We start from the raw sequence: 13435 nt of genomic DNA on the forward strand, positions 1-13435 counted from the left end.
TTTAAATATTATTTGTGTGTCTATAAATAGATGTGTTAAATTGTTGCATTTTAAGAAGAATTCATTTTGAAGACCAGGAATTTTAACATGAGGTATGTTTTGTTACTAGTTTTAAAATGTTTACAGCTCTAAATAGGCCTACCTGTAAGCTATATAATTTAGAATGACATGAAATTATACTTTTTCTTTCTATACTTTTGTTATTTAAACAGTGTAAACAACAAGTACCGTAATAATAGTTACGATTTTTATTTAATTAATCTTTATTTAGACTTATATAGGTATTTGTAATTTTTAATAATTATTCTTATTCTTGAAAGAATTTTCAATTAACATATTTAGACTTACGGCTACTGTACTTTGTTCCCGCGTAATTTAAAACAGAACAGGCTCGGTGATGACAGAAACCCGCGGTCCGATGATCCGTTTCGATTATAATTCCGCTGTTCCGTTTCTAAACAGACGAAAACAGCGTTCTACACGTGGTGGGCGGTGGGTGGTGGTCTGTCGGTAAGGTCTCGTTCTCCCTCCACCCACTTTGCCGGCGGTATTATAGATCATCGTGTCGTTTCGTTTCGTCTCGCGTTCGTTCGTGGTTCGTCCCGACCGGGACTCCCGCGTCCGTCTCCGTCGTCGAGAGGTCGAGGCGAGATTTCAGATTTGAGATCTCCTTTATGAAAATGGCGGACGGCGTAGACATAGATCTCTACGCGGATGATTTGGAACAAGATTTTGCTCAGGTAAGTCAACTAAGATGTTTGTTTTCAATGTGATAGTGTGAACAATCTGTAATTTAGTGTCTTGTCTGTTTAAATCGTGTATTATGATAACGAATCGTTGTTGTAACGAAGGCATGCTATGTTTTTGTTTCCGGCTTTTCGACGCCATTATTGATCATTGACATGGTGTGAGGATATTAAGTTTACGATCTAACGAAGTGTAAGTGTAGTGCAGTACGCAATATTTATCATAATTGAACATTGTGTCACACAGATCAAAGTTTTATTGTATCCATATTGTGCAGTCTTATTGTTTAGTCTAACTACCCTACGCTAACTTAGTCTACAAGCAGCTCACTAGGCCTAGGCGTAATTTAGTTGTTACGCTTTTGGCAAAACTTATTCAACTTAGGCCTAGGTTAAGTTAATCACAGAGGATACACGTCCGGTAACCAGACGTGGATTAGGCGTCCGGTAGGGGGTCCCGGAACGCCATTACCACAATGATACGATGTTCAGCCATCAGTGTTCGTGGTGTAGTGGATAGAGAGCTCGACTGATATGCGAGAGGTCCCCGGTTCGAAACTCAGCGGTTACTCTAACTTTTTGTCACAGATTTTGCTTTGAATGTAATTTCTTCTTAACTGTACATCTTTTGTTAGAATTTTTGGCATTTATAATTTTATGTTATGAAGAGAATTGCACCTTCATTTGATTTTTTTCACTATCAGCAAGTTTGGTTGGTTAGGTTAGGTTATGACAGTAACTGCCGGACGCCTAATCCACGTCCGGTTACCGGACGCGTATCCTCTGCGTAAGTTAATTTATACCGATCAAATCGATACTTAACCTAGTTCTCAATAATACAATGTTGGCTAGTAGGCCTAAAACATCAAAGTTTCGCCACGCTTTTTAGGCTACATGAGTGCAGATTTTAACCCTACGAATGGCGAATCGAAAGAATTTTTGGGTAATTATTTATGTCTCTACAATGCGATATCGTGTTATCTTTGGATGTCTACTTACAGTATTTTTCAAGCTGAATTCAAAAATGCAATCAGTTTTTGTCGGAGAGATTCCTAAGTGGCTGTACAGTTAAATAATTAATATTAAGCTTCAGTTTTGTTGGGTTATTCACCTATTTGTAGTTTGTTCTAGTGGCGACTAACATTACTGAAAGGAGTGGAAGGTTTGTGGAGTGGAAACATCTGTCAGTTGTTTACATTTGATACTAAACAGACAAAACCACACACGACGCCATGAGTACAAAATCAGAGTTACAATATGCAATAGCTCGATTTTTAAAAGAAAATGGACCTTTTTGTCGTTTAGAAAATGCAATAAATCAACTACGATACATAAACTATTTAGGCTATCACATCAACATTAATTATAAAAAAAATTTGAATTTATTCACGAAAAATATCATCAGCAATAGAAGCTAGGATCTAGGCCACTGCCGACATGATCGTACTCATTCCAATCCTCAACGTCTGTTAATGAACGTGCTATAGTGCATAATCCCGTACATACTTAGTAGGCTACATAATCCCATTGTGCCTAAAAATGAAAACGTGTCACAGTGCATAATTTCATGTATCAGCAACTAATAAATGATGTTACATAATCTAATCTAATCCAAACTAACCCAACCCAACCTTAATATTAATTTTTAAATCACATTTTATGTCAGAAAAAGGCATGTGAGGAAGATAGGTCGGACTTTATGCGGATTCGTGACTGTATTAACCCTCCGAGTGTTATTTGTCGCTGCAGCGACTCATAAACACTGTTTACGGCGAAGGCTCTATGACTGACAAAATCGGATTGAACTGGATCGAGTTAGGTATCGTTTTATTTGACAGATTCAGAGCTTTCTCCGGAGGTCTGTCTCTAAGCGCTAATCATTTTAGTTCCGAAAATATTGTAGCAGACAGCTGACGTGCGTATTTGTAAACAGCTTAGTTAACCTCGGACCGATGACTGATGTGTTTTATTACGTTTATCATTGTTTTAGTGTTAAAAATCAAAAGTAGTGATATACGTGGTGCATTATAAGAAGATTTAAGTGATTTTGAAGGGCTGGTTGATGATCCTGAAGAAGTAGGTACCTTAGTGATATTGGTGTAAATTATCAGCCAGATTCCTAGCTATGGTTAGGCTATGCATTCTTAGCTAAACGCTATGTACTGAAATCTGTTTTTTGCCCATAACTTATTTATTTGCAAGTCTACTTCCTTATATTATTATATATTTGTAATCCTCATAAAATTTAGAACAAAGTGGCTACTTTCAAATATTTATAGGCCTATAATTTATACAATTTCATTGAGCGCGAACTTATTTTTTTTTAAATTTTCCAAAATATGTTTTTTTTACCTAAAATTTTTTTTGAAACAAATGTTCCTTATGTTCTATGTATAATATTGAAGCCCATGATTTTTCAAACAAAATGGTATATAGAACAGTATAATTAACATTGTTTTCAAGCTTCTCAGATCCGTTTTAATAAAACCTTGCAAATGAGCAAAAAATAGGCAGACATTAGTGTAAGGCCAAAACAAGGGACACTCGGAGGGTTAAGTCCTTTGAAGTGAGGTTAGATTAGTCAATTGGATTAGATCTTTTGTGCAAAAACAGTCGGAAGTTGCATAGATTAATGAGTTGGTTCATTATAACCTAACCTTTACCTTCCTAATCTAACCTCACTTCAAAAGACTTAATATAGTCACGAATCTGCATAAACCCCGACCTATCTTCCTCACATGCCTAAATAAGAACTGATTATTTGGTTTCAATTCAATTCAAAGTTACTTTATTCACATATATACAAAAGTATACAAGTTTCAAAACAAATTGATTTCATTCTGCATGAACAGCTGTTTGCTCTCCTCCTCACTCAGTCCACATACGGACCCGTCCAGACCACGCCATATTACCATCAGTATAGCTCAACGAACCTTAGATTCGTAATTTTAACCTTCGTTTTACGGCCACTTATGAATCTCACCGACAAAAACTGATTGCTCTTTTGGATTCAGCGTGAAAAATACTGTAAGTAAGTTAGACATCTAAAAATTACACGATATCGCATTATAGATAATATCAAATATTTGCCAAATTTTGATTTCAAATTGTGTTGCTGAAGTGGCAACAGATAAAATTTGTCGATTACCTTAACGTAACATTTTTTAAGTTGCATTTTAGGCCTTTTCCAATTTTTCCGTTTTATTGCTAGCAAATCTACAAAAATAGGCTAGTTATTTTTATCTAAGTTAACTTATGTAGGGAAATAAATTCTGTAGGCTACCGTACAATTTGCATAACTTAGCCTATTTTGAATTCTCGAGAAAAATTTACCTTAGGCCTAGCCTTCATGTGACAAGTTTTTGCTTTTGAATTAAAATTTAAAAAAATAACCCACATAGGCTATAACTCAAACTTAACTTAGGCTAACTTATTTTTTTTTTACTTTTATCTAAAAATCCACAATTAACTTAGTTTTTATTACATACCTTTTGAATTCTATTTTACTGACTCTTGAATTCTCTTTACTGACTCTTGAATTCTCTTTACTGACTATAACGAAAAAAATGAATACTTATATGGGATGGTTTAATAGTTTTATCTCTACTTAGGCCTACTAATTTTATACAGATAAAAAAAACCTTGCCAATTCGCCAAAATAAGGGTACCGCTCCACAAAGCACATTTAGGCCTACCGGTACTGAAAATTAGTCTCGGCACTCTTAGGGTTAACCCTCCGTCGATCACACCTAATCTAGGCTTATTAGATACAGCAACATGAAAAATTCCTGCCATTTTTGTAAAACCAGTCTTGGTCACTGTGCTGCGGTAGGCCTAAGTTACTTTCCTGTTAAAGGGAGCATTACATTAAGTTACCACATTGCGTGCGTGTTACCGCCCGGGTGGTAGTTCCGCGCTCCGCAAAGGCTGCGGCGTACCGCCCGGGCGGTAGTGTGCACCCGCCAAACTTATTCGGTTTGAGTGCAGCTGCACTCCGGTGTAGGTCGGAGTATTTTTGTCCGTGCTTCGTGTATGACAGTGGCAGTTTTGTGGTACAATCTGTTAGTAATTATCGTTACTGGTTCCGAAACTATACCTGGTGCATTTTGACTCACTCATTACGTTTGTTAACTGTAATTTTGTGCTATATTAGTGTGTTTTATTGTAAAATAATGGCATTTACTGTGGGTGTTTAGCAAACTACGTCGACTCTTGTCATGAAACAGGACATCACCACACGTTAATTGATATTCGTCATACTGAAATATGAAAGCTAATCACCCGGCAATCGGGTTTGTTCGATGCTGCGGGCTGCGCTGCACTGGGGCTACGCCTGCCATTTGATGGGCCGCAGCAAACGTGTTAATTATTATCAATGTGTTATTTTTTTGTTGATAGGCCTAGGCCTAAGTTACATTTATATCATCATTATTTTTTTTATTTAATACCTATATTGAAAATAGGTATTTTCGTTTGTCTACAGCTCAAACTGTTGTAACTTACGTTACGGACGTTTCAGCATTAAATATAATGCCATCATCAGAAGTGGAACATTCAGATGAAGTAGCGTTATCATAGTCAAAACACACTTAGGGCCTAAAACGAACAACATTTTACATTTAAGTAAACAAAAATTCAACGATTTAATTTTTAACAGCTCTGTCACAACACAATAATGGTTGACATTGTCGCGATCTGAACTGGATGCTGGCTTTTTGTTCAGTTAATGTGTATTAATCCCGAGGGAGAACATTTACTGGTTATTCTTAGCAGCTGATATTTTCTGCTTCAACTCTTTCTGATATTTTTTATGTTTTTTTAATCTTACTGCAGTTCCTCACATGGTTTGGGACCACTGTCAAAAATGCACAAAAGCCTTATTATTTGATCCTATAGGCTTAGGCCTACATGTTTCAAGGTTTACACTATTTTCAGGATCTTTCTTATGCCTAACTTACTGCTATTTTTACCAAGCCTAGGCCCATCTCTGAAAAAAAACAATTCCTTGCAGCAGGGTTAAATTTTTCTTACAAATAGGAAGATAACAGTTAGAGCCATCATGGTTATTTTCTTTTTACAGAAAGAGCAAAACTTTATACTAGGACAATTCTTTTGAATACAACCCATTTTTTTACAAATTAACAATTTACATTAAGTTATTAGGCTTATTATTAATTTTAGACACACATTTTATATATTGAGTCGACATAGCCTTAAAAACTGACCTTTCATTACCACTACTGTTTTTCAGAGATTTGATATTACTTTCCTCTTGAACGAGTTGAGCTTTCAGGTTTTACACTGACCGTTCAGTAGTTGAAGTTGTCCCTGGCACTGTTAAAATGTCTGAAGCTTTCTGGATTTTGTCATCAACTTTCTGGTTGAGTTGGTTTCGGTCTTATAGATTTGGTCACGGGGGATGACAATGATGTTTCTGTGGTCGTGGAAGACAATGATGTTTCAATGACCAAAAAAGCTGGACAAACAAGATTTTGCCGCAATAGCGAGAATGATGATGATGTTGGAAATGGTCTTATTATTACTGTGATAAGTTAACAGTATTACTGATAGGCAATGGCACAGTCGGATTATTTACGAGGGGTCAGACTAGACAAGATCAGATTAACGAGGTTCTGCTTTACCTACAAAACTTAATGATATCAGTTTGGGCCCTTATTACACGGTTCCAACTTATTCCCTCCATCTGAGTATGGTACCTATATCAACAGTTTAGGAAGTTTCATATTTTCTTTTGGTTCGCAGGAAGATTTTGGAGGCGATGGTGTAGACTTGTATGATGATGTGATAGCTGCTCCTCCTGGAGGAGGGGGTGACAACAACACCTCAGCTCGCAGTGAAGGGTCTACTAACAATGACTCTGGCTCTGGTCCTAACCACACTGGGTCATTCCACCACATGAACAATAGTGTCAACAACAGCTCCAATGTAGGACGATACAGACTGTATGTGGGCAATCTTACCTGGGTAAGCTCAACTTATTTTTTTTTTTCGGTACATTACCTCTCCCCCCCCTCTTGTGTTACAAAAGTAATTTGGGATCGTTTTATTCCTACCATTCCCTGTTATACTGTCTTGTAAAGCAGCAAACAGCATCAAAATAAAAATAAAATATATGTGTTTTAAGTAAGGATGTGTCTAATCCGAATCTCCAATCCACCGAATCGTGAGGAAAGATTCGGATTCGAGATTTGAATAACGAGTTTCGAGAATTGAATCTCGGGTCCACCGACAGGATACGCCTTAATGGCTTCGAATTGACGCCAGCTCTATAATAACGTGTAGTGCAGTGTTTGTCTACGCATCAGCTTCGGAACAAAGCTAAACTCTGTCTCAAAACTCAAGGCCAAGGCTTGAATTGCATCCTAGAATATTAATTGTATTATAAACTTAAATAACTAATGTAACAAAAAAATCTAATATAAATTAGTTTGCGAGTAGGTACTCGAACCTTTGAGCTTTTTGGTCTAGCTTTCCATTCAGCTTGGCTCCGAGGCATTTAGGAAAAGCTCGAAGTTCGAGTAGAGCTTTTAATACTAAGTAAAATAACACTTAATTTGTGTCGTAATTGAAAACATAGTCATCACTATTCTATATTGTTCATGCATTTGTTTTTCCTCAAAGCAAATGTTGTTAAGGCATGTAATTAACGTATCTGACTCAAGAGTAGACAGTTTCGATCAGGAGACTAGCATAATCTCGCACAGCTTTTAATTACCTTGCACTTACAGTTTATTATCGCATCAACATAAATAAAGTCGTACCATCTCCAATTCTTTTCAAAACCAAACGGAATTGTGATTTTCTTGTAAATAGTAGAACCTCGGTTATCATGGCGCTAGATCACTAGAAACAGATGGAAGTTGAATATTAAATTAACTGGGTGTCTACCGGTCACAGAAGTCCCTGTACAATTTTTAGTGTCTGAAAGTATTTTAGTGACATGGAAGTCACCGAAAGTTACGTATTGTACGAAAAAGGTCACTGAAAAATTCATATAGGTCTATGGATGGGCAATACGGTCTAAATATTTGATAGTTCTGTTTGGCTTTTGATTTAGACAATATCTGCAGAAAAAAGTTAGGAATAACAATTAGTTAACAAACTGTGAATAGTGACGAAATGCAGTAAAAACTCTCATACTGTACCGGAATTTAAGCTGGATGTTGCCAGTGCAATATTTTGTTGTTGGTATTGATCCATGTTTAATTTCTTAATCAGACAACCGACCTAGTTCATGCCGTCCCAAGATTATTTTGCGCTCTCATTTATTTGTCTTACCCTAGTCTGATAAGTAAACAGAATCAGGGAACGCTCTTGCTTTTTACGAAATGTAATAGCCGTAGACTGAAAACATCTTAGCGCTGTTATCATAGCGAGCATCCATTGAGCTAGAAATTATACAACTCTGGAGGTAGGACTGTCACGGCAAAATCGAGACACTGTAAAATGGTTGGTACCTGGTTAAAGAATTTAGATCGATCGATAAACTTAGATTAAAAGACAGATGAAGATAGATAAATAGAGAAAAAACTAGATGATGTTTCTTAGTGGACTGTATTTATTTAACTGAACAAAAAGTAAACATGATATAAAATACTTAATATCAGACCAGCTGTTAGAAACAGTAAATTAGGAAAATAACTTTAAACAGTACCTAACAACTAGAAGAATCGACCAGCTCAGTGGGTCTTGGCTTTATTACAATCCTGCAATCCCCTTTTTAGCCCCTAGTTCCAATGTTGGCCTACCATTCACCTAGTACACATGGCGGCCATCGTCTCTCAATTCTCTCATTCAGTGCTACCTTCATTTTCAGTCTGACCTACTACACCGGTTGCCCTTTCTAACCAAAATTTTTTACCACTAAAGCAACCACTACTAACCAAGTATATCAACATGTAAATCACTTATATCTTAAACGATTAAGTGATAGTTGCTAAAAAAAATGTCCCAAACGAGTTAAAATTTTCTTGGCATAAACTTTACTTAAGTAGGCCTACACTGATTACATTTACGACAAAACTTGATTAGTACTAGTGTAACTGTTGCTTGTTGTAGTTTCGGAGGAGTAATTGTCACAAAAAACCTGCTTGCGTATTAAATAAGTATAGATAGATGTAGGCAAACACCGACGATCAATATTTTTACAAACAAATAACTTGTAACATAAAAATTTCAATTACTGTTTGAAACCAGCTGTTAGTTAAACATTCACTGAAATGACTTTAAATTGTTAGTGTCAGCTGTAAAAACGGAATGAATCCCTTTACCAAAATTATGGCCCTCCTTTCAAAATTATCTGTTTTTAAAAACAAAATTCATGTATATCTGCCAAGTGGTTGATTTAGAATCATGAAATCGAAAAACACACTGACTTTGATTTAAATCAATTGATGTTTAGTTACACAAATGTGACTGCAGATGATGTTATTAAAACAAAAGTATTAAAACACTAGCAGAGTATCCGTCCTTCATACGAAGTTGGCGTATGAGTATAAAATGCTTATTGCAGTTATATTCGTGCTTTGCGTTTGCAATGGGAGGGAACACAGTTTAATAAAATTTTGTTCTTTTAATTTACGGTATACTATAGTATAGTACATCATCTACCATAGCCATAATGTTCTACCACCTAAACAATAGGAAAAAGTAATGTTCTGACAGCTTTTTGTCGCTGCTTGCAGGGTGTCTAGTGGTCGGGAAAAACAGGAAAGTTGGGAATATAGTATTGAATTTCAAAAAGGTCTTGAAAAGTCGGGATTTAGTCTTTATTTGATATCAAAGTCGGGAATTTACATGATTATGCTGTGATCACTCTAGACGGTGATCACATTTCCGTGACCGCGGGAGACAATGATGATGTCTAGGCCTACATGGCCGCTGGAGATGTTCATGATTAGGCCTTGATTGCAATAGACGGTGATCACATTTTCGTGACCGCGGGGAAAATAAGCATGAGTTTTCCGCTATCGTGCAAGACGATGATGTCTACACGGCCGTGGAAGATGTTCACGATTTTGCCGCGCTCGTGGGCGACGAAGATGACGTTTTTGTGGAGTCAATGATGATGTCCACACGGCCGCGGGAAATGTTAATAATTTTGCTGCGATCGCAGACGACGACGAACACGTTTCCGTGACCTAGGGAGACGACGATGATGTCTAATAGCCGTGGGAAATGTTTATGATTTTGCCGCGATCGTGGACGACGAAGATGACTTTTCCATATCCGCGGCAGTCAATCATGATGTCTACACGGTTGCGGAAACTATTCATGAATTAAAAAAACCAAATTAGCTAGTTAGAATTTTTTTCATTGCTGCATTTTTTTCTTTTCTTGAAAAACCCCCATTATCTTAATAATACTTAACAACATTCATACTTAGGGTGTAGTAGGCTATAACAAAATTATTCTGAACATTTGGTTGAACTATAAAAATTGGTATTGGTATCAGGAATCGAGAATTGATACATTTTGGTATCAAACCATCACTAATGTTGAAAAAACTGGTCTTGAAAAATCTGGAATTAGTCTCAATTTTGTGAGCTATCACCATACCAAATTTCAACCCAATCTGACCAGTAGTTAATGTGTGATTGAACTTCAAACAAACAAACACAAACTTTCCCATTTATAATATTAGTAGGTACCTATGATAAAAAACGTCAGCAGGATGGGATGAAATTCTATTGGAGACCTTACGAAAAAACTAATGCACTGTATTGCTGTTCCTTTATCGGTGTTAATAAATAATTTATTCAAAATTTATGTTTTTCCTGAAGTAAAATCTCTTTTCAAGAAAGGGCAAAACAAAATCCAGATAAATATCGTCCCATTTCAGTTTCTTTTTCTTTTTCCAACGTTTTGTCTGAGGCATACCATACTCAATTCTGGACAAAACTGAGCAATTTGGATTTAGAAAAGGTCACAGTACATTAGGGGCAATAAACAAACTTGTGAACAAAGTATCTTGGGCTCTGCATGGGTATCACAGCCACAGAGTACCATGGGGGGTCTTATACTCAAAAAACCGGTTTCAAAGAAATGTAAGTTTGAAGAATTATTTAATATCTTTATTGTGAACTTTTTTTAAAGCAAAGTCAGTAACTAATTTGATTTTTTACTATTAATGTAATACTAGCCAACAATCTATTTATTATAATTTGACAATGTAATCATGTTTTATAGCTATGCTATGTTCGAACGGTTTTTTGACAATTAAGTTTGATTCCATTTAACTGTGGAGACTCAAAGATATGTTATGCATAATACAGTCTAGAGGTTACAATGATAGATAGTGTCGGCGTGGAGTAAACATTATAACTAACTAGGTGAAACCCGTCGAAATCGACGGTTACTTTCGAGGCTTAAGCTAATTCATCTAACTGCGATAAATTGAGTGAAATAATACATATTTTGAGCATTTAGCATTGATAAGTGTAAAAACAATAATGATATTAATTTCGTTAGTTACCAAATATGGTTGATCATTCAATGAATAAAATATAAAATATTTCCCATACTGTAGGCTACGTCATCGTAGTTGTTAGTATGCTATCTGGTATCTCTTCCTTTGGAAGAACCTTTAAAATAGTATTAAAATCGTATTGGTGGATCTTTTGTAGTTAAACACTTCCGTGATTTCATCAGTGTAATGCAGATTAATCTATGATTTTATTTGAACAAAAAAATCTGTCTGTTGGGAAGACACGTTCTAACTTCAAAGGGAGGTATATCCGTTACAGTGTAAGTTTGATTTTTCCTTCGTCACGTCGCGTCAGTTCATATCGTACTTCTGTGCCGATTAATAACACTCTAGCACAGTTTTGAGAAATTGGTTGTGGTGTTACTGTTATAGCTGGAATTCCTTGACATGGGGGATGTCAGTTAGTTTTCTCAGCCTTATCAGTTACATAAAGTTGTCAATATAATCTAAGGAATGTTAGGTGTAGTGGAATATACTTGAAGTGAGGTTGGCTTTTATTCTTGAACTGTTAGGGGCCTCCTCATTTATATGGTCATGCAGCTTCATTGGCAACAAATAATGCAAATGACATAGTAAGAGCACAATAAAATTCTTCCGTAGATGAATTTTCTGTTGGAGAAATGTAAAGCCGAATTATAAATGTCACAATGCGAGTATGAGCATTTTGTAACTATATTATATGGTTAAGTTACATAGATTTTTTAGGTTGCTGCCAAGTGCACTTTGAGAATATATATTTTAGAGATAAATTAAATGGTTTTTGTTGCTGAGTAGCGCTATTAAACATGCACAACCCTTTTCGTTAGTCTAATAACATTCAAAGGCTCTCTAAGAGTTCAAGTTCTTATTTTTACACATATCTATATTATGTTTTCACTAAGCTTAATGAATACATCGAAGTAACCTCTCTGAAAAGTCTGCAGTATATTGCAGTTTTCCAGCTTAATTACTTTCTAAATATGCACATATTTCTACATAAATATTGTAAAATGTTTTATCCAGTTGCTGTAAACCACAATTAATTTGATCAAATATGGACACGGCTCAAATGGGCACCGTGCCCTTCTGCACTTATATTATTTTGTATTGTATTACACAATCGAAGATTTTTCCAATGATTGAAAGTATGTATGACAATAATCTCATGATGAACTGTCTAAAATAATATGATAAAATATAGGGAAAAGGTGTGAAAAAGGCAGACACCAACCCGTAAAATAGATATAAGATAGTTCAATAAGATACAATTGTAGGAGTTATTGTGATAAAATGATTTTCCACTCATCTCGTAATGGAACTTTATATTGCAACACAAATGATACAGAGAAAAATCAATTTAAAAATCAGAAAATAACATTGCAAATACTTCTTTTGGACAATTCAGTAACTCCCAATAAATGTGTGTTAATTAAAACACAATTTTAAAATTAACAGCTGTTTTATTAAAAAGTATTATCCACATGACCAAAATGTAAACAAATCTGTGGAGGGATCTTTAAAGGCTTCTGGGGCAGAGCCCTAAGCGAATTTACCTCGTTTTTCTTTTGATAACTCATCTACAGACCAAGGCCTTTCTTTGGACACCTCTACCAAGTTTCTACGCCCAGCCGTTCTCTCAAATTAATGGAGACAAAGTTTCCAATAAATATTTAGATTCCTCCATGTTAATCTTATGGGAGAAAACCCAACTTTGATGGAAGATCCTAACCAAACTAATAAAGATATTAAAAAACAAAAAACACTTTGCAAAACTTCAGATCAGGGCAATTTTTTTGACACTTTAATCATCAAAATCGGTCCAAAAATGAGGGAGTAGTTCTGTTCACAAAAATCGGCTTAGCGTATTATATATATATAGATAGATTATAAATTACATTTCCGTATGTTGTTTGTTTACAGTGGACGACAGACCAAGATATCTCAGATGCAGTGTCTGCAATAGGCATCAATGACTTTATTGAAGTGAAGTTCTTTGAAAACCGAGCTAATGGTCAGTCCAAGGGATTCTGTGTAATCACTCTGGGCTCAGATCAGAGCATGAGGATGTGTCTGGACAGATTGCCTAAGAAAGAACTTCACGGCCAATGTCCAGTTGTTACATACCCCAGCAAACAAGCACTCAACCAGGTAGGTAACTTGACAATAACTACCACTGGGTAGCCGAGAGGCAGCCCACACCTTC

General features: G+C 35.9%; 1 protein-coding gene across 6 annotated transcripts in view; it reads left to right on the forward strand.

Moving 5' to 3' along the window:
• The first annotated feature begins 600 nt into the window (after window positions 1–600).
• LOC128986114 (cleavage and polyadenylation specificity factor subunit 6) overlaps window positions 601–13435 on the forward strand; it is a 41574-nt gene continuing 28739 nt past the window's right edge. For all 6 annotated transcript variants that reach the window (XM_054406261.1, XM_054406263.1, XM_054406264.1 and 3 more), the window contains exons 1-3: window positions 601–740; window positions 6510–6731; window positions 13153–13380. In XM_054406261.1, the coding sequence (XP_054262236.1) occupies window positions 675–740; window positions 6510–6731; window positions 13153–13380 (516 nt within the window). In that variant the 5' untranslated portion in view covers window positions 601–674. The remainder of the gene's footprint in view (window positions 741–6509; window positions 6732–13152; window positions 13381–13435) is intronic.

This window comes from Macrosteles quadrilineatus, unplaced genomic scaffold (assembly GCF_028750875.1).
Source record: "Macrosteles quadrilineatus isolate MER2022 unplaced genomic scaffold, UCM_ALF_1.0 Scaffold_2__2_contigs__length_208266976, whole genome shotgun sequence".
NCBI classification, from domain to species: domain Eukaryota; kingdom Metazoa; phylum Arthropoda; class Insecta; order Hemiptera; family Cicadellidae; genus Macrosteles; species Macrosteles quadrilineatus.